The sequence below is a fragment of the Oncorhynchus tshawytscha genome, linkage group LG13 (assembly GCF_018296145.1).
Source record: "Oncorhynchus tshawytscha isolate Ot180627B linkage group LG13, Otsh_v2.0, whole genome shotgun sequence".
In the NCBI taxonomy this organism is placed as follows: domain Eukaryota; kingdom Metazoa; phylum Chordata; class Actinopteri; order Salmoniformes; family Salmonidae; genus Oncorhynchus; species Oncorhynchus tshawytscha.
In genome coordinates, this window is record NC_056441.1 from 42,997,254 (window position 1) to 43,024,875 (window position 27,622).

General features: G+C 42.9%; 2 protein-coding genes and 1 long non-coding RNA gene across 5 annotated transcripts; 2 read left to right on the forward strand and 1 right to left on the reverse strand.

Moving 5' to 3' along the window:
• The first annotated feature begins 21 nt into the window (after positions 1 to 21).
• On the forward strand, positions 22 to 1,046 carry LOC112266652. Its single transcript, XR_002955976.1, has 3 exons — positions 22 to 113; positions 355 to 588; positions 706 to 1,046. It is a non-coding gene; the product is annotated as an uncharacterized LOC112266652 (long non-coding RNA).
• Positions 1,047 to 2,876: 1,830 nt separating this feature from the next.
• On the forward strand, positions 2,877 to 9,205 carry LOC112266651 (dnaJ homolog subfamily C member 8). The gene is made up of 9 exons (XM_024444329.2): positions 2,877 to 3,001; positions 4,182 to 4,283; positions 4,742 to 4,798; positions 5,625 to 5,691; positions 5,784 to 5,878; positions 6,107 to 6,178; positions 6,276 to 6,367; positions 8,157 to 8,232; positions 8,687 to 9,205. The coding sequence occupies exons 1-9, from the start codon at positions 2,915 to 2,917 to the stop codon at positions 8,810 to 8,812; spliced, it is 774 nt and encodes a 257-aa protein (XP_024300097.1). The 5' UTR covers positions 2,877 to 2,914; the 3' UTR covers positions 8,813 to 9,205.
• Positions 9,206 to 15,069: 5,864 nt separating this feature from the next.
• LOC112266650 (dual specificity protein kinase CLK2) lies at positions 15,070 to 27,606 on the reverse strand. 3 transcript variants are annotated; one of them, XM_024444326.2, is made up of 13 exons: positions 27,456 to 27,606; positions 24,282 to 24,481; positions 23,763 to 24,051; positions 22,832 to 22,922; positions 21,692 to 21,758; positions 20,847 to 20,963; positions 20,079 to 20,245; positions 19,419 to 19,513; positions 18,803 to 18,932; positions 17,448 to 17,530; positions 16,885 to 16,964; positions 16,501 to 16,591; positions 15,070 to 16,313 (listed from the first exon to the last, which is right to left on the reverse strand). In XM_024444326.2, exons 2-13 carry the CDS (start codon positions 24,479 to 24,481, stop codon positions 16,125 to 16,127), a joined length of 1,599 nt encoding a protein of 532 aa, XP_024300094.1. In that variant the 5' UTR covers positions 27,456 to 27,606; the 3' UTR covers positions 15,070 to 16,124. The 3 variants fall into 3 exon arrangements, with proteins under 3 accessions (XP_024300094.1, XP_024300095.1, XP_024300096.1); XM_024444327.2 differs by lacking the exon at positions 27,456 to 27,606 and adding an exon at positions 25,404 to 25,457; XM_024444328.2 differs by lacking the exons at positions 22,832 to 22,922; positions 24,282 to 24,481; positions 27,456 to 27,606 and having other exon boundaries at positions 23,763 to 23,896.
• Between the last annotated feature and the right edge of the window lie 16 nt (positions 27,607 to 27,622).

Genomic DNA, 27,622 nt, shown 5'->3' on the forward strand with positions numbered 1-27,622 from the left:
TATATGTTGCTTCTGTCACCAGACTGTAGGGGAGCTGCCCTCAAGCTAGCCCTCACCCTGTCCTACCTGTGGACCAGTTAGGTTGGGCTTATACAAATGGAGTAGACTTATGGGTAAGGTGTCATTTGTTCCAATTCTATTCTGCTGTATATTAATTCATCTATAACATTTGAAATCGGAGCCCTTAATTTATATTACATTATTTTATAAGTAAATCCATTGAAGATGTGATGTCAATCATTCTCTGATATTTGCCTATAATATTCTAGTAGGATTCCATTGATAACCTAGCATTCCATATATATTTTTAAAGATTCTATTGAGGTGTTGCTGAACTTGTGCTTTGTTTTACAGGAATGTCTGATATTGGTTGAGATGGCTTTCTCTGTGGCCCTTTTACAGCTCTCCCCCTAAGGAGACCTCTGTTATTTCCTCCAAACTTTCAGCCTGGGCCACAGTGGGCATAGACACCTCCCCCTGATGAACTCTTGGCATATTTGCGAGCCCAGGCTGATGAAAAGACTCCATGGCTACTCTACTACGTTGATCTTCCTGTCCCCATACCTCTCTAATGTCATAGAATGGAAGGTGAAAATATTATTTAATTTCTTCAATATAAAATCTTTATTTTACATAAATATAATTTTTTGGGGACAGTTGCACTGATTATTCTGTTGATTTTGATGTGTCCACATACCTATGCAGGAGTGGTTAGAGGCAGACTCCCTGTCTAAGCAGCTACATCAAGGCCTGGACCTTAAGGAGAGCCTGGCTGCACGGGTGAGGGAGGCCATCCAGCGCCTAGAGACCCTGGAGTAGGCCAAGAGAGCCGCCCAGGGCTGGCACTGTCACCACCCACTGTCGCTGTGGCTCCTCCACCTGTCACCCTGAAGATGTCCAGCAGCCTGTGTCCAGCAGGCTATCAGCCGGAGCCCTAGCAGACAAATTAAATATGAGAGGAAAGTTGGACCATGTTTTGCGTTGACCATTTAGGCAGACCTAGTTTATTTTTGTTGAAGTAAATTGACTCTTGTTATACTTCGGAATTTCAAGACTGGTGTTGATGTATGTGAAAGGTGGGATATGACTTTGCAAAAAAGTGACAGTGCCCTTTTCGATTGAACATGTACTCCTTAATAACAGGGTCCTGTGTGGCTTAGTTGGTAGAGCATGGTGCTTGTGTTCGATTCCCATGGGGGACCAGTACAAAAAAATGTATGCACTCGCAACTCGTAAATTGCTCTGTATAAGAGCATCTGCCCAATGACTAAAATGTGAATCACCTATCTAGCATTACATTACAATAGGGATTGAGGTTGTGTCATTTCTCTTAAATCTGCATTTACCAACTGGTTTCTCATGAGCATACACCGACCTCATCAATTGAGGACATTATCGGATATGGCGTGATCCGAAGTTGGAATGTAGTTTTGGGACCCATCTGTCCATGGCGCTTGCTGTGATGCCATGTTCTGGACACTTCATGAGTGGCCCAGTGTCACCTTTGCTCTGGTTGTGGCCTTACAATCATCAAGATGAATCAAAATCAGGTGACTGACCAATAGGTTTCATAATTTGTATGGGGCTTTATAAGATATTTCTCCATACAGTATGAGTAGTAGAGATACACATCAGCATAATTAATATTGAAGAAAAATGAATATAACTTGCAACAATGATTGAGATAGTAATTTTTATGTCAACCGCTGCCGCCTCTGCTGCAGTGCAAAGTGGACATGCAGTAGCTGTTTCACCAAGGCTTCAGTAGGTGATCATGCAGCTGTTGACTGCCCTGTACAGGATTCACCAACCTCGACGATGTTGTCCATGGAGTGTAGCGTGGAGGAAGATTCACGCGCTCCGAAACTGACGAGAGCTCCCTTTCCATAAACGGGCAGATACTTAGATATATCAGATAGGAAACTGCTTTTTCTGTGCATCGGTAGTAAATCGTAATCGTGGGAAATGTGGTATATTTTTGAACACCCAAATAGTTTTTCAGCACCAAAATATATATTCCTTGCCTTTAAATTTTTTTAAAGAGTATTTCCCATTTTACAGTGAAGTTTTACATCAACTAGCTATGTTTTATGCAGTTTATTGAATGGTTTGGAACATGAAACCTGACCTGTACTATTAGCGATCACAAATCTTTATGCATTATATATTTTATTGACATGTAGGGCTGGTTTCCCGTGCACAGATTAAGGTTAGTCCAGAACTAAAAAGCTTTCTCAATGGCGATTCCCTATTAAAACCTTTTTTATTCCAGGACTAGGTTTAATATGTCTGGGAAACGGCCCGTAATGTTTATTGAAGGCCCCTATGTTTATATACAGTACCAGTTAAAAGTTTGGACACACCTACTCATTTAAGGGTGTTTCTTTATTTTTACTATTTTCTACATTGTAGAATAATAGGGAAGACATCACAACTATGAAGTAACACATGGAATCATGTAGGAACCCAAAAAGTGTTAAACAAATCTAAATATATTTTATATTTGCGATTCTTCAAAGTAGCCACCCTTTACCTTGATGACAGTTTTGCACACTCTTGGCATTCTTTCAAGCAGCTTCACCTGGAATGCTTTTCTACCAGTCTAGAAGGGGTTCCCAAATATGCTGAGCGCTTGTTGGCCGCTATTCCTTCACTATGCGGTCCAATTTATCCCAAACCATCTCAGTTGGGTTGAGGTTGGGTGATTGTGGAGGCCAGGTCATCTGTTGCAGCACTCCTTGGTCAAATAGACCTTCAACAGCCTGGAGGTGTGGTGGGTCATTGATGTAGAATAATAGTGAAGAGAATGTAGAAAATAGTTACAAATAAAGAAAAACCCTTGAATGAGTAGGTATGTGCATATACGCGCAAAAAACTGCATTGAGTCACGTGATAGTGGATATTGTGACGTCAGATGAATGAAGCCGAGATGGCGGCTGCTGGAGGAGAGCCCTCTGCCCAGAGTGGTCCGGATGATTTGTTCAATCATTTCTACACAGAGGTATGATACATTTAGGAAATATATGCTATTTAAGGTGTTGAACAATTCCGACCATTAATGCTCTGGATTTGTAAGAGGCCTTTAAGCACCTGCTGGCTAAAAAGCTCGAGAGGCTAACGTTAGCTAGCTCAGTAGCTGACGCGAGCTAGCTTTCGTTTGCTCGCATAACACGGTGTGTGTATATGTGCTAGCTAGCAATTGCTAACACTAACAGCTGTGGTGTTGATTCGCCAGAACAATTCTCAGTGATCCTAATACGCATAAAGTTTGGTAAACCGCTATTTTGTTTTGTAAGTGTAGAGAAATTGTTTGTTTTTTAAAAGTGGTGAATGGTTGTATTTGATCTGTAGTCTTTCAAGTATTAGTTTCGGTATTTCACTTATGGATACGCCCCCAACGTATTCGTCAGAAGGCTATATTACAATACTTGCTCTAGTTAGCCAGAAGATCCGACCCGCTTGTTTACAGTTGTACTTGGGTCTTACAGGATTCCTGTGTAGAAGGCACTGCAGAGCCAGGGCAAAATATGGCTTGGAAAACGTAGAACGTACTGCATCTGCAACGCAAGGCAAATGCAGCATTCCATTAGAAATGAATGTTCTTCTGGTGTACCAAAACGCAATTACGCTGTCGGTGTGATTGAGGTGTTAATCTCGGCACGTGGTGTTTTATGCTGGGTTTAGACAAGGTATACAAAAGCTGTCATACCAGTCTGCATAGTGGGACAATAAAGCAAGAAAGACTGAGGGCAAAGCAAGCCAGCGTTGCAAATCGACATCTGGAAGAAAAACAACATTATGGAGGACGGCAAAATATTTTAACTCTGGCGGCAAGTCCCATCTACCATAGTGGCAGATGGCATTTACCGTTGTGCTCGCATTGAAAACAATGACATCCAGTTTGCAGTCTACCTCATACCATGTAAACACAGCATTAATCTACACAGGAAGCCTGTCAGACCCTAGTGCAGCTGTAAGAAAGCAGGTCGGATCTGCTGGCTAGTGCTCTGGAATGAATGTAAACATGCTCAGTTCCATCTATCCAACCTTCCCCAAGCGGACTCATGAGGCCTGCGGTATAATGCTACGCCAGCTGGCCAGTGAGAGAGATCAAGATTATGTAAATGATCATGAGTGAACTTCTGTGACCTTAACTAATATGACATTACTTTGTCCAACAGGTAAAGCAGATAGAGAAAAGAGACTCTGTGCTAACCTCGAAGCAGCAAATAGACAGGCTGCTCAGACCTGGGTCATCCTACTTCAATTTAAACCCCTTTGAGGTAAGTGGCTAGTTCCTGTCACATTCAACTGTAGTTGATCTATTATTACTGTGACAAGATTGATATGTAGAACTGCATTGAAGGGTCCTTAGTACAACACCAGACACCTCATCAAGAGGTTCAGGCCTCTTGGCATGATGGCTTAGGTGTTGTGCTGACCGACGCATCGTTGCAGTATTCAACCCGTTTGATATACCTGCTGAATGTGCTGGAATGGTGTCAAAGTTAAATGGCGTTAACGTTGTGTGACCATTGTCTGGGTAAGATGGCAAAGTGCAAGAATGTGTTTCTCAAAGGGAAAGGCGTGGTGTAACATTCTTTGTCCAACACCAGCGACTTTGTCAAGAGGTTTGGATCACTTGATGTAAATTGATATTTTACTGACAGCCTCATCTGTGTTGCTTTAGGCTATGCAGTGTCAACTTTGCTTCTAGTGAAATGCCTAATTTCAATTGCAGGTGTTACAAATCGATCCAGAGGCAACAGATGAGGAGTTGAAGAAGAGGTTCCGAGCGGTAGGTATGCTACATCTCTGACAGAAGGTACCGGAGTATCCCATCTTGGACCAACAGATTCCTTGACAGCTTCCAGGCCATACTACTGTTGAACAGCCTACCCTAGGTGTCCACCTGCACCCTATTAAGAGACTATTTGCATGGACTCTTTACACCCATTCCATACATGCACTCTGACACTCACTACCATCACTGCTGCTTTTATTTATTTGTACTGGTCGATTTACATACTGTCTATTTTATAGTTTAGATTTCCCATCATATCTTAACTGTAAACATTAGTGGTGAAACAACCACATCCGTTTGCGATAGATATTGCAACAACAAAGAAGTTAATGCTAAAACATTGCTTTTCCCCCTCGTGCGTGCAATTTTTTTTATTTTTAAATTTTACCTTTATTTAACTAGGCAAGTCAGTTAAAAACAAATTCTTATTTTCAATGGACGGCCTAGGAACAGTGGGTTAACTGCCTGTTCAGGGGCAGAACAACAGATTTGTACCATGTCAGCTCGGGATGTCCAAAGTAAAGACTGACCGATATGTGAGTTTTGGGTCCGATATCGTTTTTAGGGAGGCAAAGGTCTCAGATTATCGATATAGCTGCCGATTATAGTTTTTTTTTAGAGGTGGAATGGCAGTGGATAAGAATCCAAAAGTGTTTGTCCTGAAACACACAAATTAATTAACCTTTGTCTCAAAGTAAATGTAATGATATTGGTCACATACGTGTTTAGCAGATGTTATTGCGGGTGTAGCGAAATGCTTGTTTCTAGCTCCGACAGTGCAGTAATATCTAACAAGTAATATGTACTCTTTCCATTTCAGTTGTCCATCTTGGTCCATCCAGACAAGAACCAGGATGATCCAGACAGAGCACAACTAGCCTTTGAAGGTAGAAATATGATTGCAGGCACAATATGTCTACATCAGTTAGCCGAATACATTCAAAGAGTTCTTATCAACCCCCAATACCACTATTTCTAGCTGTGGACAAGGCATACAAAAATCTGCTGGAACCAGAACAGAAGAAGAGGGCAGTTGATGTAATCCAAGCAGGAAGGGAATATGTTGAGCATAATGTAAGTAACTGACCGCTGGACCCTCTATTCATACGTCTTATAGGGAGCTTCCCAAATGGCACCCTATTCCCTTTATAGTGCACTACTTTTGACCACTGCCAGCACTATAAAGGGAATAGGGTATATATTTACTGTACAACTGTATTAATAGTAGTGATGCTACTATTACAGTTGAAGTTCATGTATTGCAGTAAAAATGTTGTGCTGTGGCATCTTTTATTGCAACAGATGAAAGAGAAGAAGAAACAGCTGAAGAAGGATGGGAAGCCTCAATTCGTGGAGGAGGATGACCCAGAAATGGTATTGACAAGTAGTTAAATTTAACTTGTAACAGATGTAAGGCTGTTTTGATATTGGGCTTATTGTTATTTTACTAAGGAAACCACTCTTCTCTCAGTTCAGACAGGCGGTGTACAAGCAGACTATGAAGTTGTTTGCAGAGCTTGAAATCAAGAGGAAGGAGAGGGAAGCCAAGGACATGCATGAACGGTAACAGTGCCATTTCAGTGAACTGAATATTGTACATGAAGCATTTGGGGGTACAGTGGGGGGGGAAAGTATTTAGTCAGCCACCAATTGTGCAAGTTCTCCCACTTAAAAAGACGAGAGGCCTGTAATTTTCATCATAGGTACACTTCAACTTTGTTAGACAAAATGAGAAAAAAAATCCAGAAAATCACAATGTAGGATTTTTAATGAATTTATTTGCAATTTATGGTGGAAAATAAGTATTTGGTCACCTACAAAACAAGCAAGATTTCTGGCTCTGACAGACCTGTAACTTCTTCTTTCAGAGGCTCCTCTGTCCTCCACTCGTTACCTGTATTTAATGGCACTTGTTTGAACTTGTTATCAGTATAAAAGACACCTGTCCACAACAGTCACACTCCAAACTCCACTATGGCCAAGACCAAAGAGCTGTCAAAGGACACCAGAAACAAAATTGTAGACCTGCACCAGGCTGGGAAGACTGAATCTGCAATAGGTAAGCAGCTTGGTTTGAAGAAATCAACTGTGGGAGCAATTATTAGGAAATATAAGACATACAAGACCACTGATAATCTCCCTCGATCTGGGGCTCCACGCAAGATCTCACCCCGTGGGGTCAAATTGATCACAAGAACGGTGAGCCAGAATCACACGGGGGGACCTAGTGAATGACCTGCAGAGAGCTGGGACCAAAGTAACAAAGCCTACCATCAGTAACACACTGCACCGCCAGGGACTCAAATCCTGCAGTGCCAGACGTGTCCCCCTGCTTAAGCCAGTACATTTCCACGCCCGTCTGAAGTTTGCTAGAGAGCATTTGGATGATCCAGAAGAAGATTGGGAGAATGTCATAAGGTCAGATGAAACCAAAATAGAACATTTTGGTAAAAACTCAACTCGTCGTGTTTGGAGGACAAAGAATGCTGAGTTGCATCCAAAGAACACCATACCTACTGTGAAGCATGGGGGTGGAAACATCATGCTTTGGGGCTGGTTTTCTGCAAAGGGACCAGGACGACTGATCCGTGTAAAGGAAAGAATGAATGGGGCCATGTATCGTGAGATTTTGAGTGAAAACCTCCTTCCATCAGCAAGGGCATTGAAGATGAAACGTGGCTGGGTCTTTCAGCATGACAATGATTCCAAACACACCGCCCTGGCAACGAAGGAGTGGCTTCATAAGAAGCATTTCAAGGTCCTGGAGTTGCCTAGCCAGTCTCCAGATCTCAACCCCATAGAAAATCTTTGGAGTGAGTTGAAAGTCTGCGTTGCCTAGCAGCAGCCCCAAAACATCACTGCTCTAGAGGAGATCTGCATGGAGGAATGGGCCAAAATACCAGCAACAGTGTGTGAAAACCTTGTGAAGACTTACAGCAAATGTTTGACCTCTGTCATTGCCAACAAAGGGTATATAACAAAGTATTGAGAAACTTTTGTTATTGACCAAATACTTATTTTCCACCATAATTTGCAAATCATTTCATTAAAAATCCTACAATGTGATTTTCTGTTTTTTTATTTCTTCTCATTTTGTCTGTTGAAGTGTACCTATGATGAAAATTACAAGCATCTCATCTTTTTAAGTGGGAGAACTTGCACAATTGGTGGCTGACTAAATACTTTTTTTGCCCCACTGTATATCGTTGGTGAAATACAGAACACATCAGCACAGAACGCTCAGTGTAATTGCTTAATACTTGAATTATAGGAATACATGGCCCTCGTGTTTTCTTTTGGTGGCCATAAGGAGGGAATACCATTCAATGTTTTGCGTCATTTTTCTCCTCAGGAAAAGGGCAAGAGAGGAAGAGATTGAGACGGCAGAGAAAGCTAAGCGAGAGAGGGAATGGCAGAAGAACTTTGAGGTATGTTGAAAAAAGGTTGTAATTACATTTGAGTGAAAATGACATTAAGCAGTAAACGATCAACATCTCCCAAAAGAAGCTGGGATGAGGAGGGACGTGGCGCAGCGGTCTAAGGCACTGCATGAGACCCTGGTTTGATCACGGGCTGTATCATAACCGGCCGTGATCGGGAGTCCCATAGGGCGGCGCACAATTGACCCAGCGTCGTCTGGGTTAGGGGGGGTTTTGGCCGGGGTAGGCCATCATTGTAAAATAAGAACTTGTTCTTAACTGACTTGCCTAGTTAACCTTTTTAAGAAAAGTAGCTGCTGGCTCTTCAGTTGTTTAACTGAGATTCAGGGATATGGCGTTACCACCACCAGCAGCAGGGTAAAGTCAGTTGTTGTAGAAGTCGGCCCGATATTGCTGTTTTCTTCATGCATCGCTGACTATACCTTACATTTTTTGTCACAAGGAAACAAGGGATGGCCGAGTGGATAGTTGGAGGAGTTTCCAGGCAGGCAAAGGCAAAGCTAAAAAAGAGAAGAAACCCCGGTCGTTCTTGAAGCCTCCTAAAGTCAAGATGGAGCAGAGAGAGTGATGTCTGTTGAGGTGTGATGGTTAAGGATACTACCCAAGTGTGCACTTGCACACTCCACATCATGTTTAAAAGCATTGGCCGAAGAGAGTTTCCACCATTGTAAAAATCCATGCGAGGAAGTCTGGAAGTGCACACTTCGGAAGAAGGGTGGAGAATCGAGACTCGACCCATTATTCTTACTTACTCTTGACAGTGCATCCACTGTCCTGAGAAATGTACTTTTGTGCTTGTTTTTTAATGTATATAATTGTGACGTGCAACCTCCATGAGAGCATCACACTGACTGGCCTCAATTAAAGTAGGAAAGATGACAGGAAATCTTCCATTTCTGTAACCACCTTAGTTTGCCTGTATTTTTTTATATACCTTTAAATAAAAGCTTGTTTGTAACAACGCAGTCTAGGTTCAGGTTAGAACAATGACATCCTCAGGTAACGACTGCCTGGTATGTGTTCGGAAATGGGTACAGGATCCTATAACAGATGAAGGAATTCTTCTCTTACTGTGAAACAAGGGGTCCAGCTGCTCTTGGAGGACAATGGAAGTAGATTTAAGAAATACTTTATTATTTCTGCGAGTGCACAAATATTCTCCCTTCAGTTTACTCCACTATTCATGCACTTTGGTTGGCGAGCGAGGTAGAGACAACGTCCCGCAAGTATCCCTCTTGCTTTGCATTCATCAGATTATTGATTCCACTACACAGAGAAGGCATCCTATTCCATATGTAGTGCACTACTTTTGACCAGAACCATATGGATCCTGGGCAATAGACATGAACTAAATGGGGTGTCATTTGGGACAGAGCCAGAAAGTCCACTACTATTCCTATATTGATGCCCCCTCTCTTCAATACATTGGAATTAGTTACCCCAATTTACCATTGCTCGTGACCCCCTAGCCATCATCTTTGTCATAAGAACAGTATTCTTCCGTAGCATTGTGCATCCATTCTGTTTTCATATCAAGTGTTTAATTACAGCAGTGTTGCACTCAATCTACAGTACCACAGAAAGCCAGGGCCTAGTCTGTCAGTTTAACTCTAATTGTTACACTATGTCCAATATATTCTTAAATAGGTCATCTGAGTGATCAAGTTATACATTTCCAAAGAGATTTGCCAGTTTATGCTCATGCAACATTAAAGACAATCAATTCCATTTGGCAGACAGACAAATTGACACAAAGTACATTTTCTTAAAGTGTGTAAGTTGTAAATCAGTTCAATGACAAACCTATCTAGGATGTTCTAGTCTAAAGCAGAACATTAACAATGGTCGGGCTCCCGAGTGGCACAGCATCTGTGCAAGAGGCGTCACTACAGTCCCTGGTTCTAATCCAGGCTGTATCACATCCGGCCATATTTGGGAGGGCGGGCGGCGTAGGGCGGCGCCATAGGGTGGCGCAAATTGGTCCGGGGTAGGCCACCATTGTAAATAAGAATTTTTCTTAACTGACTTGCCTAGTTAAAAAGGTGAAATAAAAACAAGTGAGCGCATGACAATACAGACAGAAGACTACCAGCACTAAATGACAAAGTGATCTCCACGGCTACAGGGGCAAAGAAAAGATCAAGCAATTGAAATGCATCTTCACATTCACTTACCCACTGCCGTAACAGTTTCTCTGAACCCCCGCAAGGTCGTAGTTCTTTTTGGAGGGTTACTGTCAAAATGATTAAATAAAAAGTAGACTTCTAGCAGGCACGTGGGGGCTGCAGGGGTATGCCAATGCACTTACCCCTTCATCTTTAAACAAACTTAAAAGGTAGACTCAGCAAAATGACATTGCCACGAGCAGCAGATATTGAGATGAGGGAGATGCAAGATGAGCTCGCACATGTGCACAGCTTTGCTTCATGCCATTAGAGTGTGGTAGGTACTGGACCAAAACATCAGAGTTGAGCTTCGCGCTTAGTTGTTGCGGGAATTGACCCACTATGCTGTTTACTTTCTGCATCTGTCATACCGCTGAGTCCACCTTTACAACTTTGGCTTCATTATCATTTCTCATCACAAGTGTTGTTTTTCCTAGAGTTCAGTGTCTTCAACTTCTCACAAGGGTAACCTCATTCCCAGTCATTTTTTGTTACCACATAAATATAGGTCAACATAGAGCCTGCTGATGGACCAGATTAAAGTGCTAGATATGTAGCTTCGGCCCGGCTTTCACGCACGTGAACGAAGCCTGGAAGTAGAGGCCAGGTGATACAAGTTGTCTTTTGTCCCACATGACTTTACACTGGTCCTCGCTAGAGGCCATAGAGCTCTGGGCGCCTCTTGTCCCATTCAGACTGAGCCCCTTGAAGGCACCAACAACTAATCATTCTTCGCAGCTTTCTGGTTGCTCTTGGCATTGGTCTTACCCTACATGGGGATAAAAAAAACAAAAAGGTTAAATGATCCGTCTCTTGTAAGTTTTAATACTAAAATCCTGGCCAATGGTAGCCATGTAAGCCCTCTGTAAAGAAGAGACATTCTAATTGAACTGACCTCATGTCTCTTGTGATTCCCAAGTTTCATCCATAAACTCCTTTAGTCCATCAAAATGAAATGGGTATATTGTGAGATCAGATGTCCACTGAACGAGTGACTTACATCTGTCATTATGACCAGTCACACGTGACGTTCACACACACAGAATTACCTTAGGGAGGAAGTGCTGGCTCCTGACGGACCTCTGTACAATCTTTCTGTTTCCTACAGTAACACAATACAGAAACATTAGAGATGCTTCAGTGGCATTGTAAGAGTCTCCCAAGCAGATACACAGTGCATTCAGAAAGTATGCAGACCCCTCGACTTTTCCCACGTTGTTACGTTAGTCTTATTCTAAAATGTATTACGTTCCCCCTGATCAACATACACACACAATACCCCAAATTGACAAAGCAAAAACAGGTTTTTAGAATACTTATGTAAATGTGATATTTAAGTTCACACACCATTTACTCAGCACTTTGTTGAAGCACCTTTGGGCAGCTATTACAGTATCGAGTCTTCTTGGGTATGACGCTACAAGCTTGGCACACCTGTATTTGGGGAGTTTCTCCCATTCCTCTCTGCAGATCCTCTCAAGCTCTGCCAGGTTGGATGGGGAGCATCGCTGCACAGCTATTTTCAGCTCTCTCCAGAGATGTTCGATCGGGTTCAATTCCGGGCTCTGGCTGGGCCATACAAGGACATTCAAAGACTTCTCCCGAAGACACTCTTGCATTGTCTTGGCTGTGTGCTTAGGGTTGTTGTCCTGTTGGAAGTTGAACCTTCGCCCAAGTCTGAGGTCCTAAGAGCTTTGGAACAGGTTTTCAACAAGGACCTCTCTGTACTTTGCTCCGTTCATGTTTCCCTCGATCCTGACTAGTCTCCCAGTCCATGAAACCGTAGCAATGGTAGCAATGGTAGCAATGGTGCCAGGTTTCTGTAGCAATGGTGCCAGGTTTCCTCCAGACGTGACACTTGGCATTTAGCCAAAGAGTTCAATCAGGGTTTCATCAGACCAGAGAACCTTGTTTCTCATGGTCTGAGTCCTTTGATGCCTTTTGGCAAGCTCCTAGCAGGCTGTTATGTGCCTTGTACTGAGGAGTGGCTTCAGTCTGGCCACTCTACCATAAAGGCCTGATTGGTGGAGTGCTGCAGAGATAGTTGTCCTTCTGGAAGTTTCTCCCATCTCCACAGAGGAGCTCTTGTCAGAGTGACCATCAGGTTCCTGGTCACCTACCTGACCAAGACCCTTCTCCCGATTGCTCAGTTTGGACGGGCGGCCAGCTCTAGGAAGAGTCTTGGTGGTTCCAAATTTCTTCAATTTAACAATGACGGAGGCTACTTACTGTGTTCTTGGGGACCTTCAATGCTGCAGAAATGTTTTGGTACCCTTCCCCAGATGTGTGCCTCGTCACAATCCTGCCTTGGAGCTCTACAGACAATTCCTTAGACCTCGGATTGGTTTTTGCTCTGACATGCAGTGTCAAATGTGGGACCTTATATAGACAGATGTGTGCTTTTCCAAATCATGTTCAATCAATTGAATTTGTAGAAATATCAAGGATGATCAATGGAAACAGGATGCACCCGAGCTCAATTTCAAGTCTCATAGCAAAAGGTGTTTTTTTTTTAATACATTTGCAGTAATACATTATGGGCTATAATGTGTGTAATTGGTGAGGGAAAAAATGTATTCAATACATTTTAGAATAAGGCTGTGACGTAACAAAATGCAGATAAAAGTAAAGGGGTCTGAATACTTTCCAAATGCACTGTACTTAGATACTTATCTAAATAAGCTCTAAGGGAGTTTCCCAGACACAAGATTTAGCTTAGGTCTGGACTAAAAAGCCTGTTCAATTAAGAATCTCCATTGAAAGTGCTTTCTAGTCCAGGATTAGGCATAATTTCTGTCTGGGAAACTGGCCTTTAATTATTTGATATATACTAAAAACAATGGCCAACCACCTCAAACTTTCTCTTTGAATCTGAGCCAAGAGTCTGGTACAGCTCTCTGCAAGAGACGGTCTTCCTTCTGACTGCTGTGCCTCCGGACTACAACTACACTCTTCTGTTGAGCCCATGCTCACCACTATGCTCTCCCATCGGTCCCCCATGCACTTTTTCATGTGTATTTTGTTGTCTGGTTTTGTCCCTGACACAATTGCTGAACTGCTTGATGGGATCACCCAGGGACTTAAAATCCTTCTCTAGTTGTGTGTCTGCGCTGCAGTAGAGTTTTAGTATCTCTCACTCAGAGCTGGAGGAACTCAACTAATGGCCTGTTTTTTCAAACCTGTCAACGGCAAAGATAAAATAATTAGGTCAGGAAGATGTTTTCTGCACAAGGCTAGTACAAAGGAGGGAAACTACACAACTTAATACATGCACTGTCTCTGATTGCAAGTTGATCTGAACGGTCTTAGAAAAGTGGCATTGTCATGACAGAATGTAAAACTACATTATTTACAATACAGCCAACCATACTAATAATAAAAGACATAACAAAAATCAATGCAAGGCTATTTTAAGTGTGACCCGCATTATCATTTTTTGGCACATACCTGTAAATAGTCCATTTGTTGTAACCAAAGAAGTCAGGTAATCCACATTCCTCAGTGGCAAACAGTATTGCTTTGAGGTACTCCGGTTGATGGACTTCTGCGCATTTGTCTGGTAAAGTGCCTTGTCTCCTCTTATTGGGATTTCACAGACAACCCTCCCTGCTTCTCAGGCAAATTAGCTGAAGACATAAGCAATAATCTCATTACAGGGATGCAAACAAACTAGTGTAGTTTTCAATGACATGGAATGACCCATTCCCATTATTTGAATTTGGTTAGTTTAATGAACTGTCAGTGTAGGTATAGTTATAGGCCTGTGTTGCCAGGTGATATTAAGTAAAGAGTGAGAGGGGGCAGAGAGAAGCCACAGTCTGGAGGAAGACCGCATTGAGGCATGAATCACGTTTGTTTTCAATGTCAGCAAGGGGATATCCGCTTTTCTTTAGAATAGCTGCCATTTGAAGTTGACAGTGACTCATTGGTGCAACCTTGAGCCATCAGCCATCCACTACTTTGTACCCAAATAGCACAAAAGTCACTCAATCCCCACCACCCTTCATCATGTCTATACAGTTTGACCGATGGAAATAAACTGTTTGTGCAAAATCCAATTAAACGTATTTTCTGGGTTATTTTTTGTTTCTATAGCTAGACGTTTATTAAAAGGTTAATTGTTCAGTTCACCCAGTGAACTTAACCTTAGTTTACTGGCACACATCTACAGATTCTGTATAGGCTGTGCTCTAGTTTTCATGGTAGCAGATGAGGGAGCGAGGGAAAGCAGGTCAGGGAGTTAACTGAAAGATGGATGAATACCCACGACGGTAGGTACTCCTGCATGGCTGCCACAGCTGATCCTCCTGTCCTTGGCCCTTCCTGTGGGTGACACGGCAGACTTTACAGAGGAGTGGCCATGGGTGAATCTCAATATTTTCTTGCAAACCCTTTTCTACTCCTTCTCAAAACGCATCGGAGGGGAACATTCGAGGGGAGGGACCTTGGTCCTTCTCCTCTAATAGGGGTGAGAAGATCATTTCAAAGCCCATGTCCTAACACTACTCATCTAGACTATTTAGGTAGCAGCAGAGTTGATGGTACAACACTACTAAATAGAGCAATAGGCCAGGGTCAGTCAAGGGTTTCCTGACAGCCTTCTATATCATTGGCCAAAACACACTACAGTCATTAAATAAATCATAGACACAGTCGAGTATTTAAGAGAAAAACGCCTCCCCATAACTCAACCAACGACGCTACAAGCCTTGGCAAAGGAGGACTTAACTTTAATTCGACAATCATACATAGTTTTATACATTTAAATCTTATACAAAAAAAATAAATGTACAGGGAGGAGATGAACAGCGGTAGCATCTCATAATAAATACTGTAAACCGTGTGCTGCTGTGTGCCTGTGGCATTGGGGTTCCATACGTTACTATTATGACCCTGTGTGTGCTTCATCTCAGACCACAGGCCTGATACTATCACACACGTAAAAGGCAGTTTGCAGTTTGTTGTATGGGGTCCGATTTGTGAGTGTCTGTCATTTCCCCAGACTAGATGAAGACCAGCTGAGAAAACATGTCCAGTTGTGAATACTATTATTACATTAATATGGCATCAATCCCTCTCCTCAGAAGCATTGCATAACGTAACAGAGATACAGTAGATATATTATATCAATAGGAGAGGCCTATATAAGCAATAAATGTGGAGTGGCAATCACTCATTGACGAAACGTGCCAGTCGATTGGCTAACATTAGCCAAGATTGATAGCTGAGTTTCCAAATAAATACAAGACAGTGCCCCTCTTCTCCAAGCGTTTCACCTCAAATGAAGAGGTCACGATATTGGCTTTCAGAGCAAGGCTTCTCTTGCTCTCACTAGTGTTCCACTACACGAGGCCGGTCCTTTCCTTTACATGCGGAAGACTGGAGCTGTGTAATCTAAGGTTGGGCTAAAAACTCCCCTCTTGGTCATATGCCTTCTGTTGGAGCAGAAGCCGAGAGGACTAAAAGGAGGGCTGTCTTTTTCTGAAGTCCTTCTGGTTTTCTAGCTGCCAGCATGAGCCTCGCTCCTAATTGTGGAGATGGGTGGGGGCAGTACAGTAAGCAGGAGGAAACGGGTCCATGCTGTGATGAATGGCCAATGAATTTCAGACAGACTGATAAGGTCCATCAAATTTGGCCGTACCGCCTTAAGTGGTCGTATCGGTCTGCTCCACCTGAAAAATTGCTCTATCGTTAAGAGTCTGTGGAGGTCCCGGGTCACCGGCTGATGTCGCGGTTGCCCTCCCAGCTCTTCCCCCCCACCGCATCGCCTGCTGTCCCCGATTCGAAGAAAGGGTGTCTGAGGGAGTCTGCCAGGGCCAGGCGCTTAGCGGGCTCGTATTCCAGCATGCTCTCAATCAGGTCAAACAACCGATGGTGCTCCTCGGCTTCCGACAACAGGTACCTCTGAGAACATACAGAGATGTGATCAACATAATGAAAATCAGGAAAATGTGAATACTATATTTGGGGTTAATTTCAATAATGTCTAAATAGGAGGTTGATATCAGAAATCCCTGGTTAATCTGACATGAGGGGGTGAATGGGAAGGAAGATAAGTAGTGGGGTGCTACACAAGGAGCTGCTCTCTTACCCGTAAGGGTTTGCAGTTCTCCCTCACGTATCTCCCAGCTGACGAGCTCTCGTCCCAATCCAGACGGCCACGGTAAAAATATTTCTGCTTCCTGAGTTAAAGGGGAGAGAGAAATTATTGCAAAGATTGAGGAAGAGCGGCATATATAGATAAAAACAGTGTGTGTGCAGGGGCAGCAGCATGGAAGAGTTGCCATAGGGTTCAATACCCACAGACAAAGATCCCCAACAGGCCCTTTGATGTGGCATAAACCTACAACTTCACTTTGATGCTCTGCGTCACAACAACTAGACAAAGCAACACTATGGGTGTGTGTGATGGATGACTTTTTGACCTGCAACTACACAGATGCACCTGGTCGTGTGTGTATGTGTGAGCTCTGACCTTGTCTTGCGTATCATCCTGGAGGGCACCGGCCCCAGTATTCTCTCCATCATGGCCAGATGCTCCCTGTTATCATGAGTCTGAGGGAGGGATGAACAAACAAGACAGCAAAGGTATATCTTAATTGCATCTCTTTCAGTGTATAAATGGCCATAAATGTAGATTGTGGATATCAGCAACGAGACCGATGCCAACACACACCATTATCTATCTTGCAACAATTTGACTGATAGCGCAGAGTACAATTTGGCCATAAATGCTGAGAGCTTTGAATAGAATAGTGTAATAGTATGAGCGCGCCATCACCTATGGCGTTAGCGTAGCCAGGCAGAACTCGGAGCACAACGTCAACCAAGGGTTGATCCCAATTGGATTAGCAGCTGTGTCTCTCTGCTGCGCTTTCTGGCTCAGTGTGTGTATGTTTGCTTATGTGTGCGCGAAAGCCATTCTGGGCTTTGTTCAGTCCTTCCTGACAACCCGAATCGACCAGACACGGAGAGTAATCTTGGAAGGCAGCTGTCGCCACTGACAGTATGCGATTGGGAAGGGAAGTGGGGCTTTACCTGGAACAAGGTGAAGCCCAGGTAGTACTCGAACAGGATGCAACCGATGCTCCACACATCACACGGCTGGCTCCAGCCCAGCTCTACAGGACAAAACACAGAATAGGTGAATGTTTTTGGGGGTGGTTTCCCGGACACAGATTAAGCCTAATACTGGACTAAAAGTATTGTCAATTGGGATTCTCCATCTGAATTGGTGCTGTGTAGGCTGGTGGAAACTAATAAAACAATGAAAAAACTCAATGTAAGACCCTAGCCTCACACGCTTGCTCCAGTGCCTGGACTTATCAAAAGCAACAACCAAAGTTTCGGCAGCAGCAGCTTTCTGCCTTAACATTGGTTGTGACTTCACAACTAGCATCATAGATCAAGAGGGTGAATATTTTGCTTCTTTAAATAGAACAAGGACTTATACAGGCCACATAACAGACCATGGGTAAGCTTACACATTAAGCTTTGAAAGTATGTGAAAAGACAATCAACTCAGCTCAACTCTGAGCAAGCACACTCGACTAATTGTCTCATGTACTGCAAAGTGAGTACAAAGCCAGTCAACTGTGCTCAATGTCTGACTGTGGGTTGCTGTTCAGTGTCTACCTGACCGGAACCGGCAGATTATGGCAGTTCAATGCCACTGCTAAGGAACACCCCCTCTGTTTTAGAATAGCCCAACCAGACAGACTACATGTCATGTGAATTTTGTTTTTAATGTTCATAAACTGAGCTTCACTTAAAACACTGTCTATTACTAAGAATTTGTAAGGTTCTTATTGAAATGAAATATACAGAGGCCAGTTTACAATAGTCAGTAAGGTTTATTTACGAGAGCGCTGCTGTTCATATACAAAGACATTCCTTTTATAACTTTCCCTTTTCACATGCATACACACCAACCTTTGGATATTCTCATGAAGTCTCACCACAGTTTATAACCACTCAGCTGACAGTTCCAGTCTCCCCCAGATACGAGAGCTCTGGAGGGGCTCTCCATGGCTTATCTAAACTCCCCAGAGTTACAGCCAGGTCGGTTCAAACATAGGTTAATGCCCCTCTTCATTCTCTTTCTACACCCACATACATTCCTTTCTTCCTAGATCTATGCTACATAACCCCTTCCTAATGAACAAACATTTATCATTATAGAAAGACAGGGTAGAATTCTGTTAGTTATAATTCTACGTTAATTCTACGTTAAATGTATACATCATTTAGTGATTATTCATAATAATCATAACACTATAGCAGTCCATTGTCAATGTAGTGGCTACACCACCCTTAGTTTAGAATAGTCCTCATCCAATTTTTCAGCTAACTGGCCTGAAGGAAGATAGGGCTAACTCTGGAACGTCACTCACCTAGTATGACTTCCGGGGCGCGGTAGTGCCGTGTGGAGACGATGGTGCTGTGGTGCTCGTGGTCAAATGTGGCGCTACCAAAGTCCACCACCCGTACGTCCGTGCTCTTCACTGTCCGCTCGTCGCGCTTCTGTAGGGAGGAAGGTGAAAAAGGACATGGCTTAGAACCCTATAGTTTTGTTAAAAATAAAAGGCAGAATGCAACTTTTTTTTCAAACCTCATGAAACACATAAAGCTAAACGTTTAGACAATTGGCCAGTGAATGACACCTTGATTAGTCCTGATATCTAGTAACATTGACATTATCTATTTTCATGCTTCTGACATTAAACCATACCTGTATCCAAACTGAAAATGATTTCCATTTGTTTTGGTACATTTAGGTCTAATCGTCATTTGCACTTCAGGCAATAGCTGACTGCCAAAGCATTTGCGATGACACTCAGCCTGTGTCCCAAATGGCACCCTTTCCCCTATATAGAGCACTACATTTGAACAGGCCCTGGTTAAAAGAAGTGCACTATTCGGGAATATGGTACCATTTGGGATGTAGCCTCTGAAAGCAACAGGCTCTGCAGAAAGCCTATTATCCTGAGGCCCGACTCCTCGTCTCACCTTCTCTACATTATAGGTCATAGTGAAGTCGGAATTGACAAACAGGATGTTTTCTGGCTTCAGGTCTGTGTGCGTCAACTTGGTATCATGAAGAACTGTGAGGAAAAAATACCAATTAAAATCCCGACAGCCATTCACATTCGATGGTGGTCAACGAAAAGAACACTCTTCTGATAGGTGTGTTTGAACCAACGATGCCCTCATGTGGCTAAAGACTTCTTATTGCAAACAATGGTGGCCTTATAGTCCAATTCCTACCTCTCTAGGTGAGTAAGGAGGGGGATGGCTAAATCAACAAAAAGGAATGAATGAAGGCTTGTGTCACGGTAGTGATAGGGTTCTATGTAGGGCATTGGTTGTTGGAGTGAGACTTATGACCAGTTGGTAGGTCATGTTGAAATTGTTAAAGAGAATGTGCTCTTGATAACTCATCTGGTTGAACATAGGCAATAAATACAAGACGGTAGCGTAATATCGGTGTGCACTTACACTTGACAGCTAGGCGGTGGAGTGACAATTATGACTAGTTGACTGCTAGTTTCTGCACTTATGTCGGGCCATTATTGTGAAAGAAAATGTGTTCTCAATTACTTACTTACTCACTCAATTACTTAAATAAAGGCAATATTTTTTTAAATATAGAAATAAATATATACTTACACTTGACGGACAGGCATAGCTGGTAGGCCATGTGTTGGACCTGGGCGATGGAATAGGGCAGGTAGTTGTTCTCCTTGAGGAAGTCGAAGGTGCTGAGGGCCAGCAGCTCGAAGGAGATACACATGTGGCCGTGGTAGTCGAACCAGTCATACATCTGCACACACAGGCTGGGAGGAAAGATGAGAGGGGTTACATAACTAACAATGTAAACATAAGTCAATAAAAACAAAATGACAGGGTCCTGTGTAATTAGGGGTTTTCTTCAGGATCAAAAGGGGGTCTTAGGTGGTGGGTGTGGCAATGGGCGTGGTAAGCAAGGCTGAATTTCTGAGGCCACCCCATCTCAGTGATGTAGAGAAAGGTTTGCATTTATTAAGCCAACTTTATGCATATCTACAGATTTCTCCATGGAGCCGAGAGATATTTTTGCAGTTTAAAAGCTAATTTCCTGCAATTCTACACAGTTGGCCATGGAGCTGAGAGAAAAATTGTCATTTTAATGCTCAACATGTTAAATCTAATAAAATCAATACCTCTAAATTGGAATTTTCAAGTCTCTTTGATTGTCGAGTTCTCAAAGATTATATTATTTCAAAATATATAGGTCCATAATCTTTTCTACATACTTCATACCTGATTTTAGTCATTTAAGTCCATTCCTTAAAATGAATATAATTACACTGTTTGGAGAAAGTATTTAAATTGGAGAAAAATCCCTGGTAATGAACAATACACCGTAGTGGTCTGAGTCAGTAGTAGGCTACTCACTGTTTGTTTTCCGGATCTTTCTCATTGATTCTCTCCAGCACATTGATCTCCAGACGAGCTGCTTCCTTGTATTTCTCCACATTTTTTATGATCTTTAGAGCAACAGCGGCCCCTCCCCTGTAAGACAAATACAGTATGAATGACAAAGACATAACTAACCACACGATGAATATAGACACAAAACACATGAGGGAATACCTTGGGGTGCAAAGCTGTGATTCCCTAAATTAGGTCCATCTACATAACCCGAGTTAGTGCTGTTGCTTAGGAACCTGGTGTCACAGGTTTGGTAGCTAAAATAAGATGGATACCTGAAGGATAGCTTTTGAAAACAGATTTTTCAGCCTCTTTAACATGATAAACTTGTTGAGCCATGAAATTCCACCTTATTTCATACAAGTAAACTGTATTGTGATGAGTCCATTCTATTCCCTTGTCCTTGCATGTTGATTATGCAACATGTTATGTTACCAAAAATAAGTTAGGCTTTATCGCATTCAAGTTCAAACCTGTATTGTGCTTCAGGGGGCAGAGGCAGGGACATTAGCACGGAACAAATTTGCATGGGGTATCATTGCCCAGCCCCCTAAACTCAGGACCCATAGAGAAGCACACAGACGTCTATAGTGAGCCTAAGTGCAGGCGCTAATACACCCATAGCAAGCGGCCACGACGTGATAGAATAACAGGATCAGCCGAAGGAGGAGGGCTCTAACTCTAGAACTACTATTTGTAAATAGTAAACACCTAGTGCAGGTAGAGGGAACACTTAAAGAAAATAATTGGACTCCAGAGGCTTTAAAAAAGGGCCACCAGCTAACAGTCAGAGCAGTTTTCATACTTACCGACGATGGTCAATACATTGCATCACCCTCCCAAAGGTGCCTTCCCCCAGGGTGCTGACAATCTCATCTGGAAGACAGACAGAGAGACGGGGAAAGAGAGTGGGAAAGAAGGGAAGAGAAGAATTAGACATGTGGACCGGAGCAGGGACATCAAGGCAAAAAAAAGTGACAGGCGTTTCAATACTAGCACCCATCCCCCTTTTCAGGTTGTGGACAAATGGGATGCCAAAAGGAATGTTTACTTTTACACGGTCCTAGATAACCTATGATAATCGGGGTCCACACACTACCAGAACAAATTATGGGAAAATGTTTGAGTGCCCCCCAGCAGCCTATAGGAAAGAAAACCAAAAGTAGATTCCTACAGATGTTTTGGTGGGGGGGGTTACTGGTTAACCTATGTAATTGAAAAACCCACTCAAGCAAAACTTCTGAAATAAGTGTAAATGTGCAGACTAAGCAAATAAATTTGGTTTCAAACTGGAAGAACATACAAGTCATGCCAGGGATACGAGCTGGAAAATGGTAAGACTATATGTTAAGTGGGTGGGTGTTATGAGATCATGGATCATAATAACTGTGCTTTTTTAAGCATACAAATCATGCTCTTAATTTACCACTACAAAGACTTCTATAAAGTGTAGCATTAAAAAGATGCAACACTGTCAAAGGTCAAAAATGCAACACCGCAGACAAGGCCATATGGATGTTTACTAGGTAGGCCTCATGTTAGTTTTGAAGGAAAGGGCTAGATATGAGGGGTTGCAAAACTATTCAAAACAAACGTTCCTAATTGCTTTTCCCACTTAATGTATTACAAAAAAAAGATTTGTTTTAGACCTGGACTTTAAACTAAAACGCAAGAGACAATTAAGAAGTTGAGGAAATGTGTGTTAGGGGAAAACTCTAATATCTCTTGATATAAAACCACAGCTAGATAGCCTCAACACAACGAGCAGTATTTATCTAAAACCGATATCCTCAAAAAAAAAATTGTGTGCTATCCACCCTGCTTTTTGAGCTAGAGCGAACAGCATTCTACCATGGCATCATCATCAGGCACTCCCCTGTCAGTGAATGCTCTATGGTTTTAAATACTCATATGGAGAAGGGTTACGATAGAGTAGTGGCAGTGAGTACATCTCTCTTGCAGGACGTCCCCACTCCGACAGATCAGGTGCCCTTCCTCGTCGTCCCTCACACTCAGTGCCCGCGTCCGGCTGTCACTCCGCTGTTTGCAGCCCCCACAGCATTAGCAGGTCACGACACGACCGACAGGGGACAGGGGGTTTTCGGGGGCAGCCGTAGCCACGGCGATGGAAGGCGGCACAGGTAGAGGAGGGAGGAGGAGGGTGATGTTGTAGTTGACGTAGTGGTTGTAGGTGGGTGTGGTGGTCATAGGGCGATTCGTATGACACCACGTGAGGAAATATATAACGATAGGGATATAGTGCAAGGGAACAAGTCAAAGATCACATTTTGTCCTCTGCTTCTCTCCCCCCTACCTTTTAACCCGTGCTATTACAAATAAGGAAGCAACCTGCATATCCATCCATTCATCCAACAAAAAGCCAATTCAGAAAATACCAAAAATATCTACATCAAACTATGATATTGCCCACTTAAAACGAAGCAGAGTACTTCCCAAGAAAACAAATAAAATGAGAGGATGGTAAGGCAATCAAGCAAAAGATAGTTCAAGATTAAAATCATCAGTGATACATAGATACATGCCAGCCTATGGTCCTCTCTCTCATTTATGTCTACTTAACGCAGAAGGCGAGAATGTGGATGATGCTTTTATCCACGTGGGTCCAAAAATAGTCAATGTCTCACTACACAACTCATTTTATGAGAAGACTGTAGAAGGTAAATCTGGATTTAACTAAGACAAAACAGCTACTCAAATCCTGCTGACAAAAACAAAACAAAAAATTGTACTACTTACCAAGTCCAGGAGCTGTGGACAAGAGAAGGTAATAGAGACGTAGAGAGACAGAAAGACACGAGAAGAGAAAGATAGAAAGGAGCGGGAGGGTTAAAGGACAAGCTCGGGCCGGGCTGTACTCACCGAGGAGGATGGGCTATAGGACCTGGTTCTACGCCGCCTTCGTTTGTGCTTACGCCTGCTGCCCTTCCTTCGGTACGACTCCTCCCGTTCCCTCTCGCGCCCCCTCCGGTAGTCGCACATGCTCGGTGAGAAGTCACGTGCGTAGTAACCGCCGTCGGCTGCTGCTGGTGCACCTCCATGTTCCCTTTCCCGGTTTCCGCGGTCTCGTTCGTGGCTCTGGTCCAGGCGGCGGTAGCCCTCACAGTAGCGCCGGTCGTATGGCCTGCGGTCTGCCGAGCGATTATCGTAGCTGCAAAAGAGGCGCCCAACACCATGGGTTAGAGCAGTGGTGTCTCTGACCACCAACTCAGGCTACACGTTATTCAATGAATGCCATCAGAGCCCTTTGATACTGGTACATGAACCGATTGAGAGTTTAACAAACATTTCTACCAGATAAACTATCATAAGGTATAAAAGCTTACATACCAATTATTTCGTTTGCAAGTACACAAATATAACACAGCCATACAAACAGACCTCCTGGAGCGAGCGTAGCTTCCCTCCTGTCGGTTTCCCCGTCCCCTTCTGTCTCTGTCCCGATCCCTCTCCCGGTCACTGCTAGAGGAAAAAGAGGGCGACCTGCGGTGCCTCTGCTTGCGTCCTCTGTCTCTGTCCCGGTCTTGATAGCTGCTCCGGCTGGCCCTTTCTGAGGACGGGTACCGTCTCGAGTGTGGCATCTATGACAAGACATGTTACTTGGTATTTCATTGCCGTTGGTGAGGGGTTGGATTGCACTCAGTAAGGAAGGGATACAGAACAGCTGTATGGTGGGGGAAAGGAAGAAAAATAGTCAAAGAAAACCAGGTGAGGATCCATCCTCAGCTCTCCCATCAAGCCATTAAACTCTGGAACTGTTTTAAAGTCACCATTGGCCTTATGGGAAAATCACTGAGCGGTTTCTTTCCTTTCCAGAAACGGAGTTAGGAAGGACGCCTGTATCTTTGTAGTGACTGGGTGTATTGATACACTATCCAAAGTGTAATTAATAACTTCACCATGCTCAAAGGGATACTCAATGTCTGCTTTTTTATTTTTTACCCATCTACCAACAGGTGCCCTTCTTTGTGAAGCATTGGAAAATCTCCCTGGTCTTTGTGGTTGAATCTGTGTTTCATTTGCTTGACTGAGGGACCTTAAAGATCATTGTATGTGTGGGGTACAGAGATCAAATCAAATCTGATTGGTCACATACACATATTTAGCAGATGTTATTGCAGGCGTAGCAAAAATGCTTTTGTCCCTAGCTCCAACAGTGCAGTAGTATCAAACAATTCACAACAATACACACAAATCTAAAAGTTGAATGGAATTAAGAAATATATAAATATTGGGACAAGCAACGTTGGAGTGGCATTGACTAAAATACAGTATATACAATCCATATATACATATGAATTGAGTAAAACAGTATGTAAACATTAAAGTGACTAGTGTTCCATTATTAAGGTGACCAGTGATTCCAGCAGCCTCTAAGGTGCAGGGTTGAGTAACTGGGTGGTAGCCGGCTAGTGATGGCTATTTAACAGTCTGTTGCCCTTGAGATAGAAGCTGTTTTTCAGTCTCTCGGTCCCAGCTTTGATGCACCTGTACTGACCTCACCTTGTGGATGATAGAGGGGTGAACAGGCCGTGGTTGGGTGGTTGATGACCTTGATCTTTTTGGCCTTCCTGTGACATCGGGTGCTGTAGGTGTCCTGGAGGACAGGCAGTGTGCCCCCAGTGATGTGTTGAGCAGACCGCACCACCCTCTGGAGAGCCCTGTGGTTGAAGGCATTTCAGTTGCTGTAGCAGGCAGTGATACAGCCTGATAGGATGCTATCAATTGTGCATCTGTAAAAGGCTTGTGTCCCTAGCACCAACAGTGCAGTAGTATTTCTTCTGAATGTCTTCAGCCTCCTGAGGTTGAAGAGGCGCTGTTGTGCCTTATTCACCACACTGTCTGTGTGGGTGCATTTCAGATTGTCAGTGACGTGTACGCTGAGGAACTTGAAGCTTTTCAACTTCTCCATTGCGGTCCTGTTGATGTGGATAGGGCCGTATTCCCTCTTCTGTCTCCTGAAGTCCACGATCAGCTTTTGTTGACGTTGAGGGAGAAGTTATTTTCCTGGCACCACTCTGCCAGGGCCTTCTCCTCCTCCCTGTAGGCTGTCTTGTCATTGTTGGTAATCAGGTTCTACCACTGTTGTGTCATCTGCAAACTTGATAACTGAGTTGGAGGTGTGCCGTGGCCACGGAGTCATGGGTCAACAGGGAGTACAGGAGGGGGCTGAGTACGCACTAAAATTAGGTACTCATTTAATCATGGTAAACACCAGTTGTGGAAAAAGTACACAAATAGTACACCTTAGTAAATTACTCAGGTAAAAGTGAGTCACCCAGTAAAATACTACCTGAGTAAAAGTCTAAAACTATTTGGTTTTAAATGTACTTAAGTATCAAAAGTAAATGCAACTGCTAAAATATACTTAAGTATCAAAAGTATAAATCATTTAAAATTCCTTATATTAAGCAAACCAGACAGCACCATTTTCCTTTTTACGGGTAACCAGGGGCACACTCCAACATCATTTACATACGAAGCCTGTGTTTAGTGAGTCTGCCAGATAAGTGGCAGTAGGGATGTGGTCTTGATAAGTTGTGTGAATTGTACCAATTTCCTGTCCTACTAAGTATTCAAAATACTTTTGGTTGCGAGGGAAAAATGGTTTAAGAAGTACATTATTTTCTTTAGGAATGTGGTCAAAAATATAAAGTACAGAACCAAAAAAACGACTTAAGCACTTTAAAATATTTTTATACCACTAGTAAACACTTATTTCACTGAGGTGAGGCCATGCAACTGATGTAACTTGTTCAAACAAGACATTTAAGCTTTTCATTTTTAATTAATTAGTACAAATTTCATAATTCCACTTTGACATGATTGGGTAAACATTTGGGAACTTTCAATTCAGGCTGTGTAACAACAAAATGTGGAAAAAGTCAAGGAGTGTGAATAGTTAAAGGCACTGTTATTAAGTTGGGGGTGGCCTTATAACGTTACCTAATAAGCCAACCAACGTACTGTACCTAGTTAGTTGATGTCACCTGGCTAAATGCAAACGTTAACTAAGTAATGTCGTGAGTTAATCACTGTGCCAGTTTAGCTAAGTGTGACAGGTAAAGACATGGGATTACCAAAAATGTGTAGTTCGACAACTAGTAAACTAAGTAGCTTGATAAATGGCAATTTGTTGACTCAGACTAGCTAGCACACTACTAGCTACGACATTCTGTCGAATTGGCTGGCTAACGTAGGTTGTTACTAGCTAGCCGACGCCATGATATTTCGCAGAAATGCAGGCACACGAATTGCTTTCGTGAAGAATTGCATAAATTGTCATTTTGTTCAAATAAATATGTTTGGTTAACTATTTCTGATATTTACATACGTTTGCTAATAGTTATTTAGATCGGTTGGCTAGCTAGCTCCCTAATGCTAGCATAACATTGGCTAGCTAGCTAATTTGACCGCCATTTTACCTAGCGTTACCTAGCTACTCGCGTTCGTTAGCTTTGATGCTAGCTGATTATAATTGGACTCGCGTGGATCAACATATCACTGAAACCGGAATACAATGTAGTGCACACGTGTATTTCCATATTATTTTACCGTTATATCAGCCAGGCCTGTGCGTTTATCCCACAGGAAATCCGTGTTTGCGCTTCAATTCCTAGTTCACTTCTCACTATTGGTTCAGCTAGCTATGGCTCTAAACTCGTACAAACCATCCTGATATCGCGAGTTTACATTGTTTCGCTTTAGAGAAACATAATGTA

Bases quoted from the DNA above. Each gene is read 5' to 3' on its own strand.
- LOC112266650 (XM_024444326.2), bottom strand. From the start codon at position 24,481: ATGCCACACTCGAGACGGTACCCGTCCTCAGAAAGGGCCAGCCGGAGC. The intron at 20,964-21,691 runs GTAAGTATGAAA...TTTGTCTTACAG, and splicing joins CAATGTATTGACCATCGTCG to GGGAGGGGCCGCTGTTGCTC. The intron at 19,514-20,078 runs GTAAGTATATAT...TTTTCCTCACAG, and splicing joins GCTATGCCTGTCCGTCAAGT to TTCTTCATGATACCAAGTTG.
- LOC112266651 (XM_024444329.2), top strand. From the start codon at position 2,915: ATGAATGAAGCCGAGATGGCGGCTGCTGGAGGAGAGCCCTCTGCCCAG. The intron at 3,002-4,181 runs GTATGATACATT...TTTGTCCAACAG, and splicing joins TCAATCATTTCTACACAGAG to GTAAAGCAGATAGAGAAAAG. The intron at 4,799-5,624 runs GTAGGTATGCTA...TTTCCATTTCAG, and splicing joins TGAAGAAGAGGTTCCGAGCG to TTGTCCATCTTGGTCCATCC.